The sequence below is a fragment of the Colias croceus genome, chromosome 3 (assembly GCF_905220415.1).
Source record: "Colias croceus chromosome 3, ilColCroc2.1".
In the NCBI taxonomy this organism is placed as follows: domain Eukaryota; kingdom Metazoa; phylum Arthropoda; class Insecta; order Lepidoptera; family Pieridae; genus Colias; species Colias croceus.
The window spans coordinates 4,107,855-4,127,190 of record NC_059539.1 but is presented as its reverse complement, the minus strand read 5'-3'; the positions used below and the strand labels follow the sequence as shown (position 1 = coordinate 4,127,190).

General features: G+C 32.5%; 2 protein-coding genes across 2 annotated transcripts; one reads left to right on the top strand and one right to left on the bottom strand.

Moving 5' to 3' along the window:
• Nucleotides 1–25: 25 nt before the first annotated feature.
• LOC123706419 (uricase) lies at nt 26–3,058 on the top strand. The gene is made up of 5 exons (XM_045655691.1): nt 26–158; nt 425–930; nt 1,039–1,162; nt 1,443–1,629; nt 2,539–3,058. Exons 1-5 carry the CDS (start codon nt 136–138, stop codon nt 2,710–2,712), a joined length of 1,014 nt encoding a protein of 337 aa, XP_045511647.1. The 5' UTR covers nt 26–135; the 3' UTR covers nt 2,713–3,058.
• A 254-nt stretch (nt 3,059–3,312) lies between these two features.
• LOC123706428 lies at nt 3,313–18,949 on the bottom strand. The gene is made up of 6 exons (XM_045655700.1): nt 18,862–18,949; nt 18,520–18,629; nt 5,861–6,011; nt 5,465–5,656; nt 4,870–5,070; nt 3,313–3,409 (listed from the first exon to the last, which is right to left on the bottom strand). Exons 1-6 carry the CDS (start codon nt 18,922–18,924, stop codon nt 3,353–3,355), a joined length of 774 nt encoding a protein of 257 aa, XP_045511656.1. The 5' UTR covers nt 18,925–18,949; the 3' UTR covers nt 3,313–3,352.
• Between the last annotated feature and the right edge of the window lie 387 nt (nt 18,950–19,336).

Below are 19,336 nucleotides of genomic sequence, written 5' to 3'. Positions count from 1 at the left end.
GTGCTCGTTACTGATAAGACAGGTTACTCTTATAAATGAGCTGGCGAGATGTCATTTATCACAGTCTGTCTTGTGTAAATGTGCCGAAGGCGTTTCTTACACACGCTCAAAATAAAGTAGTGAGCTAGTTAAAAAATGCCGTGGACAAGTACTAACAGGTATATATAGTAACAAAAATATACAATGTTTATTTCATAAATTTAGTATATTTTTATTTATAATAATTTTGAGCTGCAGCAGTATAATATTAATAGAATATTTTATTAAGTTAATTTTGCTTTCATAACTCCGTAAAATTGTAAAAAAATGCAACAAACTTTGTGTAGTAGGTAATTGGATTATAATATTAGCCGCAGGAAAATATAGTTATTGGATTATAATAAAAAGTAAAGTAAAATATGTTTATAATATTTTCATATTCCAGAATTTATGCGAAACCTAACTCGAGCACGGGTGAAGGTATACCAGCATTGCCGGCGAGCGGTGCGACGGCGGCGGCCACCGCTGCGGCCGACACCGGCGGTCGCTTCGAACTCAGTGACCATGGATATGGAAAAAGCTCAGTAAAATTACTTCACGTACACAGAGATGGTGACATACACGCTATAAGAGAATTTGAAGTTTCTACAGAATTAAAACTGTCTTCAGAATCAGCATATATTGTTGGCGACAATAAGGAAGTCGTAGCCACTGACTCGCAGAAGAACACAGTTTACGTTCTCGCTAAAAAATATGGAATAAAAACTCCCGAAGAGTTCGGTGCTGTGGTTGTGAATCATTTTCTTTATACATATAGACAAGTCGTAGAAGCCAAGTGCCATGTAATGGAATACCCCTGGGAGAGACTCCAGGCCGGCGCGCCTCATAACCACGCTTTCATATTTTCACCAATTGCAACGAGATGGTGTGAAGTATCACAGGCTAGACATGGTGAGTTTTTACCAACAAGTGAACTTTAACGAATGGTATTAAAATCATTATTGTCATGTCTGTTAAATATAGAACCAATTATTAATTCATGTTTTCTTTTAATGGCAGAGGCGGTAAAAGTTAAATCTGGCTTAAGCGGTCTTCGAGTGTTGAAGACTACTCAGTCAGCGTTTGTGGATTTTGTCCAAGATGAATATACAACACTTTCCGATGCCGCGGAAAGAATATTCAGGTTGGTGCTTATTTCGATTTAGGTCGAGAATATTGATTCAAAAGATAAAACATTTTTAAATCGTTTTCTTCGTTACCATCATATTACTGTTATTGCTACTAACTATTATTTTATCAATTATAACGATTTTCAAAAATATGTATCTCTATGTAATCATGTTAGAATAATTAAATGGTAATTTTTACTCATTATGTTAATTAACGCTATACTCTAAATGGTAGAATAGAACCATATCTTATTGTGAATATTCATTATTTTTATTTTTTTACAATGATTACAGTACTGTCGTGGAAGCAGAATGGACGTACGATAACATGAGGACGGCAGACTTTGACAACGCGTGGTTGACAGTCAAAGATGCGATCCTGGACAAATTCGCCGGACCTCCCGACGTCGGCGTATACTCTCCTTCAGTACAACACACGCTGTATCAAGCCGAGAAAACTGTTTTAGAAAAAGTATCTGAGGTACGTATTCAATTGAGATGTAATCAATAGAAAATTGCATCTATTGGAGGCAAGAATGTATACCAATAAAATAAATATACAACAGGAAAACATCGTGAACAACAAAGCATGTTTAAAATTCGCCTAATTGGCACATTAATTATCTTAAATACATATAAAATCCGTTATATTTTTCACAAACAAAAGATTACACGTTCTCATTTCACAGTAAATTACATATTTGTTTACTTATTGGTCATATGACTCTAGTATCAAAAATAAATTGTTGACCATAAATTCATCTTATCGACATTAAACAACAAATCAATGTACAACATGAATTTATTAATATGGCGCGTGCGGTGATAAACTTTGATAAGCAAATACTTAATAATGTAATAGCTTTGCGTTTATAGCATTTCTACGGCTGCGCAATTAAGCGATATTTATTTTTTTATTACCTATAGATTTATGTAAACAAATATAAATTCTTGGATGTAAAGAATAATTTGTCCCCCACCTTTCCCCGACTATAATAACCGATAATTCTTTTGAATTCAATTAGTTCCCTAACCTTTTTTTTAAATTTTTTTACGTTATATTGTTTGCTAGTATTATAGGGAGACGCTTACAATTTTTCTTTTCTTCTTTTGCCGACAATTTTATCAGTTCTCGTAATGAAAACAATATAATTCGCGTATGAATCAAAGGTGATCATCAAACTCGATCGATGAACGCAAATTCTTTATCATCTAAAACAATGTGTAGGTAACTACCAAAAATAGAATTTGGTACTTAATTTTTATGGCCATGCTCGTTAACACAATATGAAGATCGTTAAATTATCTTAAATTCGTATCGCAATTAGGGAATCATATTTTAATTAAGTGTCATTAATTGAGCCACTAATCAATTTTCATTTTTTTACAGATAACATGGATAAGAATGACCATGCCGAACAAACATTATCTAAATATCGACGTTTCAAAATTCCCCGCCAACGTGACGAAGGGAGACCCCCGCCACTACATCTACCAGCCCATAGACAAGCCCGCAGGCCTCATCTACGCGCAGCTACGCCGTAGACCCAAGAGTCACTTGTGACACTAATATTGTTGTAGGCTTTATTTTATTTTGCAAAATATGCTTGTAAATGATTTAAATTTTCATTTTCACTCTGCTGGAGATCCTATAAGTTCCGAAAGTAGTGTCATGAGAATATATAATAACGAAATATTCTTTGTTTTCGGCAAAAATAATTTGTCAGAAAATCTAAAAGATGTGTAATATTTATTCCTTGTTTTTGTCGTAGCATTGTTATATTTCCGCTGTAATAAGCATATTATTGTCGAAATGTTGAATAATAGAACTGAAATTAAAACAATAATATCTAGTCAAGGTTTTTAAACATTCAAGATATAAGTATAATAAATTGGCTTTTAAGATTTAATGAATCGTTTCATTTTTCCCTTGATTAAGAGAGTTTACTCACGGCCACTTGCCATCATTTATATTTTTAATTCGAAAGTTGCGTCACGCAAATAATACATTTCTTAATGAAGTGATAATTAAAAAAATGAACACACACTATTGGGTGTATAAAATTTATTTTTCTAGAACATGACATATACTTATACTAGCTAATGATACATTTTTGATTTTACAATAAACACAAATACAGTTAAAAATATAGTTAAATAAACATTTGCTTACGGTATATTGAATATTTATGGTTGATATTTATTTATAAACGTTTTGTGCCGATGATCTTATCCGCCAGAGCATACAATTCATCTACGGTCTGAAAAAGAGAATATAATTATTAGATAATTAGTCATGTCCATTGTGCAAAACAATTACCAGAGCTATTACGAAATATTATCATGCAACGTATAAAATATTTCATTTCAAAAATAAAATGTATGAGCATCATGCTTAACAAAGTTATACATTAGTGTACAGCACATTTGAACACACATCTCTTTCAAAACTATTTAAAACGTTATTGTATGAAGGAGATCTTTCGCAAAAGTACATAAAACCTATTAGTTATAATCCAAAAGTTTACAGACGAGGTTAATCATCTCATTGTATTATCAGTATATTATTAGGTTATTAAGTGCATATTATGCACAATAACCTTGATTTGAATTGTTACACAAACACAATACAAACAATAATAAAACAAATCAAAACAAACTTATAATTTGACTTTATGTAAACAGACTAGTTCGTAAATGCTGGTGGATTATTATGTGGATTAAAATGTAAATGCTTTTAAATCGTTCTTTTAAATATGTTAAGGTTTACACTGAATGATGTTTCCAACTATGAATGATATCAATTAAATAAATATGTTAAGAATGATTAATTAAAAGCTTATTTAAGTTCTGGATTGTTAAATACTTTAACCGATTGGTTATATGAAAATATAAAGTTGTCAACATAATGTTACATTACTCGTATAAGAAAAAAATTAAAAAGTTTATTAAACTATATTTTTCAGAAGTTTAAAAAAAGATAGGGAAAAAGCATAATTTATATAGATAGGGCGTGATAGGGCCCAGCCAAAGTTCACTTGAATGATCACGCTTGGCTTTAAATACAAGTCATACACGAGTATTATATGTATCACATTGCTTATCAGTCTGTGTAACTATTTAAGGGTCATGATAGACTGGGCAGTATGTGGTTCAATCCGGTTTGACACAAGCCGTCCATAGGTCTGATATAACAAAGGTGATCCGGATTGAAATCGAGTATGTACTCTATGATTATTAGGGTCTCGATATGGTTTTATCAACCCGACTTAATAGCCGCATGAGTTCATCCAGATGGTTCTATCACTATCAATTGTTTTGGTTCTAGTGTAGCCAATAAAATGAGCTTATGTTGTTCGGGTTTACATTTTGGCATGCACTAAGTGTCGTCTTTACAGCGCCGCCATACATTTTTAATGCAGTTAAATCACAAGCTTCATTGTTAACTTTATTGGAGTGTCGTAAATAGTTATTTAAATGTTTTTGATTAGACTGGTTACATTTTTAGTTTTTACGACTTTGATATCGGTACAAGAGAATTAACTTTGTCAATAAATGAATATGATATTTGGTTAAATAGCAAAGAGCGAAGTATATTCGTATGCACGAAGTTATTATTTTATTATGTTTTGCATTTTCCGTTATTTATTATAGTATTTATTATTTAAACACGTTTTGAATTTACTTAACATATCTATTTAAATTATAAAAATATACATACTGTAAGGCTTTTCAAAGTTTTAACATCATTTGTCTCATATTTCAGCACGGCAAATTGCTCGTCTGTGAAGCGCACTCCTTTCTCGATGTCAGCTTGTTTGAGTTCCTCTAATTCTTCATGACATTTAGCGAGCAGCTGTTCAGCGCTTAATTGTTCATTTTCTTCTTCCGCTACCTCAGCTTCTGCTTCCTCCTCAAGAGCCTGGGACACAAAATAGAGGCAAATTATTTTTATATACGAAACACGTTTAATAATTTGCATAACAACATAATTTTACGATAGTTCACAAATGTTTTGAAAAAAGATTTAAAGTAACTCTTTATATTTTATATATGAATGTACAATAAATATTGAAGAGATTAGTACAAGAGTACTGAGAACTATATCCCTTTCTAACTATAAATAATATTATATTATAATACAATGCGAGTCATACAAAGTTATATCAAATCCCATTTGCGAAGAGTTAAATAATGTTTCTTAGTTTGCAGTAGGTACCAGCAAGGGACAAAGGTCAAAATATTATATATTAGAAATATCTAGATTAGTCTGTGACTTCGAAAATATGTGTTTTAAAAGAAAATATATTGCTTACTTGGTCGAATTTCTGTGAAGCTTTTAGTTTCCTGTAGTAAGCATCCGCACGTTTCTTGGACGCCTTGGCGACCTCCCTATTCACCATCCTCCAAAATACGAAAACAGGATGGTTATACAACTCAGGAGGACATTCCTTGAGCGGCGTCTTCCCAACTAGGATGAGACGCTTCAATCTCTCCATTTCATCGAGCTGCAAGTTAGAATTAGGTTATTTAATGCATTTCGAAATATTTTTCAACTTTGATCTTTTTAATTTTTATCTAAACTACCTACTCTTATCTTACAGGTTTATCATATGTATCGATAGGTCGCGACCTACTCATAAATATAAGCAATTAATGAAAACGGTTAGATTAGTAGTAGATAATTTTGTATTTGAATACGTGGCACTTACGACTCTACTAGATATCCTCTTGTTGAGGTTTTCTTCGTTGACTGCACGGATCCTTTCTTCCAGCTCGGTCATGTAGCTCTTATCTGTGAGCCGCACCAGGTTCGAGCCCATATGCTTCTCCAGGCGGGCGCGGACATGGGGATGCGCGAAGCTGTTAATACGACAATTAATATAGCAATTAAAACGTGATAAAATATATAATCATTATATTATGGTGTGAGAATAAAAGTATTGATTGGGGTCGCCTTAATGGAACTATTAACACCAGATCTAATTACATAATACGGTTAATTAGGCGATAGAAGCCTTAGAATAACGGATATTACTCAGATAATCTTATAATCTTAAAAACAAATTTAAACTTATTATTAGTGTACGAGTAGTATATTTTTCCTGTGTGTAATTTTTAACAGGGTGTCGCCATGAAAAAATATCGGCATTTTGTAGTCTACCAATGCAACATACTTCACCCCATTATCACTTAACAAGCATGTAATCCGTATACAAACTGACCCACATAAAAACAATAAACTTACCGCTGAGGTCGTTCCGATTTTTGGCCGTTCGTTTTGAATACAAACTAGAAACAGCACTGCTGCTGATACTCGACGTCTGGCTCCTTCGCCGTAAAGTTTTAGTACTTTTGACGCCCGTGTCATAGTTGAGACCATTGCCGTGCTATACGATGGCCCTGGCACAGTATGGCACGACCCCAGCCAACACATCATGTTCAAATTCGCGTCTAAGGAAGCGTTTATACCCGATCGCTTTCTTTGATAAAGCAATAGCTACACAATTTTACGACCGTAATCAGGAAATGAAATTTAATAGAGTGCTATTATTGAATTCGCGAGTGAATCCGATGAAACACCGCGAGCGAAATGTGTTTATACGATTCGCTTTATAAACTTTTGTATGGGGAGACAGATGTTTTAGATATTTGCAATCATACGTAATGCATCTTTTTCTCTAATCGTTTTATTGAATATTTTTGATACAGTTAAAGACTAATAAAAATCCGAGAATGCGTTATAAAATAAAGTTACACTTGCGGTTTTGAAATGAATTTATAACTAACAAAGAGTCATATTTGTATAATATGATTTCTTTTAGCTATGAGTACAAACCTTTAGGTTTCGTGACAAAGCGCTTTTCAAAGGGTCATACATGACTTAGTAATGAGCATTTGTGAGATTTATTCATAATTGGGCTTTGACTTTCAATTGTACTATTTGTGAATTCCAATCTAGTCTGTAGTAGGACCTTGAAAAGCTCTAAAGCATGTTTCTTTATCAATGATCTATTTATTGTCGTAATTATAACGAACTACCTATAAAATACAAAACTCTAATGTGTAACATTTGTTTATAGATTATTATAGTTCTTATTCTTTATTGATAATAACTTTTATAATATAGAAGTATCTAGTTTAATAGGTAGTCCATGCCGAGAATAGAAAAGAAAGTAACTTATTAAATAAAAATAATTTATATTTTTAAATTTGAATTTTATCTAAATATAATCTATGTAAAACACATAAAAGAATGTATAGATAGAGTATAAATGTACATTTACTCGTAATTAAAGTATATTAACAATCGTAAAAGAAAGGAATGATCATTAAGTTATAATTAAGCTAACTGTTATCCATCAAATTATTTTTATACTAGCTTCCGCCCGCGACTTCGTCCGCGCGGAAAAATTAAGAAAAATTAAGATTGTTTTTTCTACGTATTTTTCCAGGATAAAAAGTATCCCATTTTATGCCCGGGATAATAAGGTATAATTATACCAAGTTTCATCGAAATCGAACCGTTAGATTTCACGTGATGCCTGAACATACAGACAGACAGACAAAAAATTTTTTCAATCACATATTTGGGTTTGGTATCGATCCAGTAACACCCTGCTATTTATTTTTTCAATATTTTCAATGTACAGAATCGACCCTTCTACAGATTTAACATGTATGTATAGAGTATAGATTACACAATTGACTATCACATTGTGAAACAGGCTTTATAAAATATTGTTGCAAATTTAATGGGCACTAGAAATTAATCCAACCATATAATGAAGCTTGTGACTTTCAAAAAGCTAAAATAGACATGTTGTCTGCATTAACATTATCGTACCCGCCAATTTAAATCATGACTAGCTTTTATATCATATTAATTTTTTTATAAGTACGTTAACAGTAAACGATTTTTTTTGTTTTTGAAAAAAATTAAGATTGCATGATTCATACTCATATTTTTTATTGTCTTTATTGTATGTTTATGTGCTTTCATACTGCTACTTACACTCGATGATCATAAAGTGTAACGTTTATGCCCTCAGAATAAATAAAGAGTCTTTCTTGATGATTGCGCCTTTTTACAATTATGTAGGTAGGTACATAACGTTTGAAACCCTATTTTATAACATGAAATGATAAATCTGCGTCAATGTTTACAATATTTTTAGTTATTACAAAATATTTACCTTATACGCGTATTTTAAAATCCAAGATAATATTGCACATGCTAGAATTGAAAACATTTTTATGCCTTTATTATCTCCTTAAAAAATTCGCGTTTGTATTTCAATGCAAAACAACGACCTTAGACAACAATAGGTTATCGTTTGAAATTTTCGTTAAATATTTTGTTTCCATAGCAGTAACGAATGAATATAGAGCCCAATTTAAGATTTAAGTAATAATGAAACCTTTCGGACCTCGCATGTCGGACTATTTACTCTTTATCATCTGAGTTGTAGTCCACCATGTACCATTAATTTACAGTAATAAAAAAAATTGAAGTAAACATAATATGAAATAACATACATTAAAATAATTTGATAAATAAACAAACTTATAAAAAAGTAACTGGACTAAAATCTTAATGACATACAGTATAATAATGTCTCTATTTGAAAAGTTATTGGATACAACATGGCATACTCCAGCTTGTTTATCCGGTGATCAAGGTGTTTCCTTCAACGGCCGTTTAAAATAACATTAGTGAGTGTTCCAGTCTTTCAGAATGTTTACACTCAACATCTTCTAAATAACACGAGACGACGCAATATCTACGTCATCGGTTTGACGCGGGTTTAACGCGAGGTATTTCAACGCGAGGCAAGATTGGAGGTGAGGTGTGCGGGGCCGTTCGCGTGACACGCGCTCCTCGCGCTCCTCGCGTCGTTTGTTTTTCGTAACGTTAGCGCTATGCCACAGTGTAAAATACTTATATCAAAAGTAAATTGTGATCAATTTTTATTATGTAAGCAATGTAAAAGTGTTTGTGTCAGATTGTAAATATAAAAGTAAATAAAGAAATCATTTACAACTTTATAAACTGAGATAAGTAGGTACTAGGAATTTATTAATTAGCACAACATAATTATGGAAGTACTTGGTGTAACTAATAAATATTACTTGCTGCTACCAGTAGAAGCTTAGAGTATTATATTAGAATAGTATAGAGCGCGTGTATTACAATATAACTACAATACTACAACAATCTACAAAAATGGTCTGATATTATTTCTTCGTAAAATTATAAAAAAAAAAAAGTTTTATTGAAAAATATAAATATCGCTAATTTCTGAACATTTTCACTCATAACATTTTTATTTATAGTTCTATGACAAAAAGTTACTGGACCAAAATTGTAGAAAATTTAATTTGCAACAAATAATGTTGACAATTTTTTTTTATCAGATTAATAGTTTAAGAGATATATCATAAAAACCATATTAAGCGCTATTTTTAAGATGGCGGCCGTGGGACAAGGGTGGCGACCCCACAAACTTGGTGATAGCTTCACACTAACCCCCCCTACACATCAAAAAAATAAAATGCGTCCTCCTAAAAAACGCAACCCCAAATGTAACTTTTCAATGAACTATAATAACAATGATTATGAACTAACTATTATCATCTATTATACAGTAAAAGTTCCTTATTCGCGCTTCCTTTATTCGCGTTTTCACTATTCGGGAATTAAAAAAATGCGACCCAATTTCTATATTCGCGACTAAAAATTTTTTTATTCGCGGATTTAATAAGTACATACATAATAATAAAATTATTCCAATAGGTATCTAACACAATATCCTTGTCAAATGGACTAATAAGAAAGTAAAATAGATCTTATTACAAGTTAGCCTAAAGTACATAATATTATGTTGTTAATTAATGATATCGCCGAGGCCTTTGACCCAAGCCGCCTTTGTCGCAAGCCGCCTTTGCCGCGATTGATGTTTTTGAGAATGTAAATAAACAGAATGGAAGCAACCTTATAACTCAATAAATAAAGTATATTTTTAAATGTAGTTCCGTTTATAGTAAAAGCCGCTTTGCGTGTTTTATAGGTTTCGTCTTTCACATTCGTTACAAAAATAATTGTGATCGAGTAACGTCTACTGCACTCTTCCTAGTTTATAAATTTATAATGTCAACTAAAAAAAATGAGACACGAAAAAAATCTCAATCGTCACCTAGGAACGTATAACGTAGAACCTATAATCCCATATAATAATTACCATTCCGTATTCACGGTTTCTGTATTCGAGGCATATATTTTATGGAACATATACCCCGCCAATAAGGAACTTTTACTGTAGTGATTAATAATTATTATTAGTCAATAATCATTATTATTTGACTATTATCAATTATTTTTTAACAAATAATCATTATTGTTTTTTTCCTTAAAATAAACAACTGTAATTAATAATTATACCCCAAAATTATGCAAATAATACACCAATTACGTAATAATAATAATATTAGTATGGAGAGATCCATACTAATATTATAAATGCGAACGTAACTCTGTCTGTCTGTCTGTTACTCAATCACGCCTAAACTACTGAACCAATTTGCATGAAATTTGGTATAGAGATATTTTGATACCCGAGAAAAGGCATAGGCTACCTTTTATTGCGAAATATGTACCACGGGCGAAGCCGGGGCGGACCACTAGTATATATAAAACAAATTATTATAAACTAAACTCTTATTTCACAGTAACGCAGCTTTTATCGTTTTGAAATAAAAGCATACGAGGTGAAACTTTATGACCAACTGATATTTTTATTCTGTGGCATCAAGTAACTACGTTTTTATCATATTACTCAATTTACATACTAGTTCTCTTTTCCTGTCCTTTTTTGTGATACTGACACTGCTTTCTTCCGAATTTTGTTTGTTTTGTTACCCATTTTCAATAATTTATCTTTACTCAAAACTTAAAATCGAGCGGAGATAATTTGACACAGGTCCTACGTTAGCAAGCGCCTGATCAGGACTGGCGGGGTAGCGGGCAGCGCGGTTTGTAAAGAAAACGCTGGGCAACGTTAAGTTCTGAGATATAATATGTATTTAATAATTACAGGGCTTCAGTAGAAAACCAAAATTTAGCACGTTTTCTGCAGTACATCAAAATACATATCCTTATATAAAAATTATTTCCAAAATCAGAAATTTCATTAATAAATAATTCGTTTTCGATCTTTATTTTAGCCTATTTTTATGATTTTATATGATCGAACAAAATACACGTGGTTGTGTAACAAATTAGCACACTTTTTAGGAAATATCTTGAAGTGTATTGATTATTTTTTCTAGAAGCGTCATATAATTGCAAATACATGAAAAATTTGATCTTGCAAACCAATTTTACTCCGCTTCGCTGAAAGGACTCCCCGTCACGTAGTATAGAGTACAGGTGTTTTTCTTTTAGAATTTCCCCGTGCGTGTTGTATCTTTAACCAGGTCTAGATTTGCATCATATTGTAGAGCAAGGTTATAAATATTTTTTTGATATTTAAAATCCAATCTCGTTTAATTAAGAAGATTTTTAAAAAGTAGAGCTTTTGTTATAGGGGAGATCCTGGACCATAATGATATAGGAAAATTTAATACAAACATGACAATGTTATAAAATATAAGACACAGTTTTCCAGTATTTTCTTGTTCATTTGTAATTATAATATATTTGAGGTGTGAGGATGCTTCCATGAAAAAGCTCCAATAGTTTATCTAATAAACGTTTGCAACGCAAACAACAAAACAGATTATAAAAAGTTGCTGTTCCATTGATCTGAAACTTTTGATTACAAAAAGTTCTTCTTCAAAACACATTGATATCATAGCCTTTGCAAGTTCGGAAACAAACATATGACTAGTCTATTACCTATTGGAATGCTTATTTAACAAGCGCAATGAAATATTATGTTGCGTTGTCATAAATCACATTGTACGCGTTACGCCAAGAACTTTCTCATTTAGATCTCAACGATGAAACTCTACTTGAGTCATAACCAATAAATAGTACACATTTTTATGGGGCATTACGTCAATGTGGTGTGTTATATGAATTAGATCTGAGGAAGCAAACGGAAGCATTCTGACACTGCCAACTATGCGATCTTACATCATTGACTGTATGGTTAAATCATTTTATCATAACCTACTTTTGGGAAAGGGAATATCTTTTTTACGTTCGTTTGTAGATCATCACTTTTGTGATGATTTATGATAGAGTTTTTAGATTCATGCTATTAAATAGTAACGTAATATTTTTTTTTAAATTAATTTTAACAGATTAAATATGGTTAACAAACTGTTTTAAATATAAATATTATGTAAATGAAAAAAAAAAAAAGATTATTAATACCACAGAATACAGTTGAAACATTTAGACAAAAAACAACAACAAACAATACAGAAGCAAATATATTTAATACTATTCAAAGAGCTGTAAGATAATTCACGAGAAAATAGTAGTATTACTCATAATAAGTATCGTAATGTATATTTGACTATTTATTACGTAAACAAATTTGTTAGCCAATTTAATATTGTTTATGGAATCCAATAATAAAATAGCAAGCTTTATTAAAGCTTTGCTCTCCGCATACCATTGTTTATGCCATATTGGTTATTTACTTTCCTTGTTTATAAACTAATATAATATTTACATTTTTGAATCAGGTTTTTATTTCTTGTAATAATAAAGAATCTATACATATAATAAATCTGTAGAAGGGTCAATTCTGTACATTGAAAATATTGAAAAAATAAATAGCAATAGCAGCACAAATATGTGATAAAAAAAAAATATTTGTCTGTCTGTCTGTCTGTCTGTATGTTCAGGCATCACGTGAAAACTAACTGTTCGATTTCGATGAAACTTGGTATAATTATACTTTATTATCCTGGGCATAAAATAGGATACTTTTTATCCCGGAAAAATACGTAGAAAAAAATAAATCTTAATTTTTCCGCGCGGACGGAGTCGCGGGCGGAAGCTAGTTATGAATATCACGTTAATAGATTTATAAGCAAATTTAAAATTATAATGTTGATATCTACTCTATCGAAGACAAAACTCTATTAAAAATAAAGTACTCTAACAAAATCGAGAGACTTTCTGTTGCAATATTGGTTAAAGATCCTGAAGACTCCAAAGATAACCTTATCTCCGGAGCGGCTGCTTTTATTCCTCAATGTAAAGTTTTGTCGCGAATAAGGAGAAGTGGAGATGCCGGGTCACGTTTCTTCGTAAATATAAACGCAAACATGATAATGAAATAAATATGACGCATTTGTCTCTACTTATATGACTATATTTCAATGTAATTTTCGTTAAATGTCTTTTTTCAATTATAGATTAACTTCTGCGTAGAATAATCTCAACAGACAAGACAGAATGTTAAATGCATTGGCTGTGCATAAATTGTATCGATTTATAAATTAATAAGAAACTCCCGAGCCGCTGTTAAGACTTGTCGGCAGTAAAATGGAAAGACGTGATACTTTTAAAAATAAAGTCTTCATAGAGTACGTCACAGTTTAATAGTTTCCTAAACGTTCAAGTATACTCTACCGAATTACGATCTCGCCTTCACAGAAGTTTACACATAGTTATATTCGTATCAGCTTCATTGTAGTAAGGAGTGGTAATAAAGTATTGTTTTTCTTCACGTACAAAAACGATCTTTTAAGTTATAATTAGAACAATGAGTACACGTTGAAAGTTATCTCTCAAATAAACAGCATTTTTCAGATTTTACTTAAGATTCTTTTTGTAGTTTAAAAATAAATATTTATTTTAATTATTGTTCTATTACTTATTCACATATTACGTAAAGAAACATCGCTAGACATATTATGTAACTGTTTAAAATTGATATATCCCTCTCAAACTTATGACAAATATTATTGTTATGATTTTATCAGACTTCCAAGAATTTTCTCCTATCACTAATAATTGTCAGTGATTTCGCACGACGATGATTAAAGTAAACAAACGGAAGTTCATAAAGATGACGCGAGACTGTTATCTTTTTTGTAAAAATCATAACAATACGTGGTCAGATGGTCAAGTGATCTCACAGGGAAACACACGCAAGTTTCATCATGATTAATGAGGGTTTGCGACTCGTCCGTCTCCGTGTAATAGGCAATTTAACTTTGTAAATAATTGTCTATCCTTAGTTTGAGAATAGTTTGATTAAGAATTTATTCCTAGTCAACAACTATACAATTTCCGACTTAATTTTACGATGAATATAGATATAGCAAGACGAATGGGTGTCAAATGTCTATATTACGTTGTGACCAAGTTTTACAACTTCCTGCGTGTTGAACGCTAAAATAAACACTAATTAGGCAATCTAAGCAATAACATTTGATAACACTTTGAATTGGGTCGCACTTGTGATATAGTACTACGGACAAGAAAAGTGCAAAGAAGACTGATAAAACAGAGGCACCTGAGAGCGGACGCGACTCTAGCCGGAGGTTCGAGATAAGGCGTATCATCGACATCGCCAGCTGATCTTCTTCTATCCCGGCCCGCTAACAGCTCTATCGTAGTCCAGAACCCTTCAGAGGCATACGACGACGTCCGTTGCATTGTCTTTTTGTCTAATGCAAGCTGTTCGACGCGCGGCTCAAGGTGCAATGACTGCTTCCATTATAGTCGCCAAGTGGCAAACGGCCCGAGCCACCCCGATCCACACCCCACGTGTTCCACACGCGAACATTAATCTTGCACCCTGACACCTTCCACTGATCATTTTCCTCGCATAAACCGAAGTTTATCGACACTCGCGTTTGAAAAGCCGTTTTAATTAAATCTGCTCACCAAACTGATGGACGTCTAATTCAAACATTTGAATAGCGTGCGAATTGAAGATGTACCACAATGTACGAGGTCGTCGGCGTTAATGATACAGGTGCATAGGCGCATGTGTTCTAGTATTAAAATGGGAAAAGGTCGTAATAGTTTAATGTTGTATAGTGATGTAGCTTAGCGACCCTTGGCAAATTTACGTAGCTGGTTTACCTGGGGTGACCCGGATGGCGCCAACGTCGCGGGCTGCGACCGGGTCAGCTAGATTTGCTTTTTGACGCGGCTTTGCTAAATAGTTGGAATACTAAAACCGAAACCGAACAGATAATAATCTATTAGCAAAGATGTCAAAACTTCAACGGGAAAAAAAATAGAATGATTTACATTTTGCTCTATATTAATTTGCTACATATGTATCTTTTTTATGCAAATACGTTATTTAAACAATAATTTTAATAAAAACAATCAATTAATTTTGCACGAGGTTACTTGATAAAGTTCGTCACGTGATGTTAAATTAGGATGCTTAACATGAGGAAGACGCAAGTATGTATGGCCGATAATAGCCATTGTGACGTTCTAAATTGATAAAATAGTCAGAGGTCGCTAGGTATTATGATAATATTCAAAGCCATAAAATTATTAAATATACATATAATGCACACATACAATTTTGTCAATGAACGCGGCACGTGCAATTGCATTTATTCCCAAGTATTCATAAAATCCCAAATATCCATATATTTTACTAGCTGCTCCGCGCGGTTTCACCCCCGTGGCTCCACTCCTGTTGGTCGTAGCGTGATGATATATACCCTAAAGCCTTCCTCGATAATTGAGCTATCTAACACCGAAATAATTTTTCAAATCGGACCAGTAGTTCCCGAGATTAGCGCGTTCAAACAAACAGACAAACAAACTCTTCAGCTTTATAATATTAGTATAGATGAGAATATAATTTGACTGTAAAGATCATTGCTATTTTTGGTACAGAAAGTCATGTTAAAAGCGTGAATGTATCTAAAAATACATATATGGGTAGATCTGTGGATGAATGGATTTTTATTACTCTTTCACGTAAAAATAGATCGGATTTGTATGGAAATTGGCACAGAGATATATTCTACTCTCGTTACCACGCACGATATTTTGAACCCGGTATAGTAGGTAATTCGCGAATAAAGCGACGGACCTCAGGTAGACTAATATATTTCTTTTATTGTTTCTTTGTTACATTTTAACCAAAAAAAAACCAATCGATCGAGTTCATATTATATTACTTCAACATCAGGGAGCCACATTTTTACTGGGCAACGTAGACTACTTATGTTTTATTGCTTATATTCCGGGTCAACTCAGGTGAAACCGGGAAAAGCGGCTAGTTACAAATAATGCTGATAATTATGGCCCCGCCCTCGCTCCACCGAGTATACGTGTAATCATAATACTCATATAATAACATCCTCTGAGATTGTGATATCTACTCATCAAAACATCAAACATATTTGAAAGCACGTGTATTTTTGACTATCTTCCATTTTTTATATACAAGATAAAAAAGTGTTTGTTTGTGTCGTAAAACTAACAGCGTTTTTTAAAATAAAATACTGCTTATGAAAGTTTAAAGGGTACTTTGTGTTCCATAACACGAGAAAAATATATTTTACTTTATCCATCTAATTGTCCAATTCATTCGTAAAAAAACATTATTCGTTAAATACCTAGTTATAATAAAGGTTGGCCGAAAAAAACTAACTCGGTCGAATACAAAAGCTTGAGCTAGAATAATTTCAGTTGGTGACTGGTGTTCGCTCTAGACTCTAGGTCTAGAGTAATTAAAGCACACCCCGGACACTCCATACAAAATTATCGTTTTGACAGTCACACTGTAGAGACTGCAAATGTGTGTGTTAACGCTTTATGGTTGGCACATTTTTGACTAGCGTAAAAAAAAATTCGCGTTTTTCTGATGAAATACACCCGTAAACAGCACAATATCTAACCATTTTCTACGAAAAACGATTATCACAAATCCAAAATAATAAAATTACTTTAAGTCAATTTGATTAATGTTGTCAATATTCGTTGCGTATCGTCCCTGTAGAAAAATATGGACCATTTTATGTCTGATCGTGCGGGGTGAGGTAAGTGTTTAATTTTGGCGGGAGGCGGAGAGTGTCCGTTCTGTAGCGATTAGCTATTATTATGTACTAGCTTCCGCCCGCGACTCCGTCCGCGCGGATGTCGGTCTTTGCGTGGATGGTTTATTTCTCCATTTTGAGTAACTCGGACAATGACATCTTATAAATATCGATTGGACCCAAATACGGCTAGGTCTATAATAATACGCAACGTGTGTTCGCGGTACCTACTACAGAACAACGTCTATGGATAACTGAAAAATTGAGATTAATTTTTTTTCTACATATTTTTCCAGGATAAAAAGTATCCTATTTTACGCCTAGGATAATAAGGTATAATTATACCAAGTTTCATCGAAATCGAACCGGTAGTTTTCACGTGATGTCTTCACATACAGACAGACAGACAGACAGACAGACAAAAATTTTTTTAATCACATATTTGGGTTTGGTATCGATCCAGTAACACCCCCTGCTAGTTATTTTTTCAATATTTTCAATGTACAGAATTGACCCTTCTACAGATTTATTATATGTATAGATTCTGTGATTAAAGTAAGGAAGTCTGTCAAATTAGTCATACATAGTGTAAGTTGTAACGTGAGTCGTGAAAGATTTTTAGTACCTATGGATGTTTGCAGTTTATTAGTCTCTCGCGTACAAACGGGACGGATATGGATGAAACTTTACAGGAAAATTATAGGCTATACTTGTTGCTCGAATACATAAATAAATAATTATAAATAAAACTAGCTGAGCAGGCAAACCTTTTCCATATTTCATATGAAAATTGGCCGATTCTAAAATATAAATTTATACAGCATTCTATATTTAGAAAAAAAAATATTTTTATATAACATTGTATTGTATCACAACAAACGATATTGTTTTCATTCTAGAACTTTAAACAATTAGCGAATCGTTCTTATCAGTCACTACTCACTGTCTTTAGTATATTTTAGTCAATATTTTGAATTTACAATATTTTCGTACTTCTGCGACCTTATAACATTAATTTACTTAAATAAAATTCGATATCACGCAATAAAACTAAAGAAACGCATTTTGTTTACACTACGTGCAAATTCTGAGAATTTAGAAACCTCTGATATAGATAATAAAAATTAATATCCGCAGGGTTCGGTTTGAAATGGTAAGAGGGGTTCTGATGAAGGTTTGGATGGTTTGGGATGAACATTTTTTGTAATGAAAAAAATTATAACGTTTTCCAGTTAGATGTATTTGATGTCTCCTATTTATTAACGAGTGTAAAAGCATAATTAACCAAACAATCATACCATTTCAGGTTTTGACATTTATAGCGTAACTGATAGTACTTGAAAAATAGGTACTACACAGTCGAAAGAGTATTTTTTAGATGACTTACGCATATTGTATGATTTTGGCTTGCCACCACCGTGGGAGGTTTGGCAGTTGGAAGCGTTTCATTTTCCTGCGGCCACCTTCACCCTCGACCAATTCATCTTCACCTTCCACCTTTGAGGGTTCGAAGTACACAATTATAGTAATGATTTGAAGTTAAGTTATAAGGTACGTTTGTGAACTTTTTGTTTGAAAAATACTTTAAACTTTTTTATTCTATCAGATTATAAGGCATCTTTGAGTGTATTCTTATAGATAAATAATATAGGGAAATTTTTTATGCTGAATACACATACTAAAGTTTATTTAAAAAATTGTAGTAGGTAAGTAGTAGTTAAATTTGTACCTGTAGTTTTACTCTTTTATCTTTTTCGTCTCCTTGTTTGGTGTCATTTTTACTGTCCGACATTTTCAATTTTATCGATTCTGGTTACTTAAAAAACTGTTAATTTTGATCACTGTAAATTTATTGTATTTAAATTAGCATTGCACAAAAATTTTGGTCCGTTTCCAAAACTTCCACGAAATATATGTTTGTGTAAATATTGTCAAATTTCTACATGACAGTTGTTTTTTTAAGGACTACGGAGGTGGCAATATATTATATCATATCATAGGTGCTAATTGCTCAAGTTGCTCTTTACCTACTACTGCTGTAGTGTAGGTATGGTTCGGTAAGGATTTGAAGGGAACTAGGAAGAATCTGTAACTGTGTCCATTATACATTTTAACATAATAAATTATATCTATTATATCTAAGCCTTTAGATTGAAATCGAGCATTGAGCGAAAAATTGCTCATAACGCGTCGTGGTCATAGTA

Bases quoted from the DNA above. Each gene is read 5' to 3' on its own strand.
- LOC123706419 (XM_045655691.1), top strand. From the start codon at position 136: ATGCCGTGGACAAGTACTAACAG. The intron at 931-1,038 runs GTGAGTTTTTAC...TTTTAATGGCAG, and splicing joins AGTATCACAGGCTAGACATG to AGGCGGTAAAAGTTAAATCT. The intron at 1,630-2,538 runs GTACGTATTCAA...ATTTTTTTACAG, and splicing joins TTTTAGAAAAAGTATCTGAG to ATAACATGGATAAGAATGAC.
- LOC123706428 (XM_045655700.1), bottom strand. From the start codon at position 18,924: ATGTCGGACAGTAAAAATGACACCAAACAAGGAGACGAAAAAGATAAA. The intron at 18,630-18,861 runs GTACAAATTTAA...GAACCCTCAAAG, and splicing joins ATAAAAGAGTAAAACTACAG to GTGGAAGGTGAAGATGAATT. The intron at 5,657-5,860 runs GTAAGTGCCACG...TCTAACTTGCAG, and splicing joins AGAGGATATCTAGTAGAGTC to CTCGATGAAATGGAGAGATT.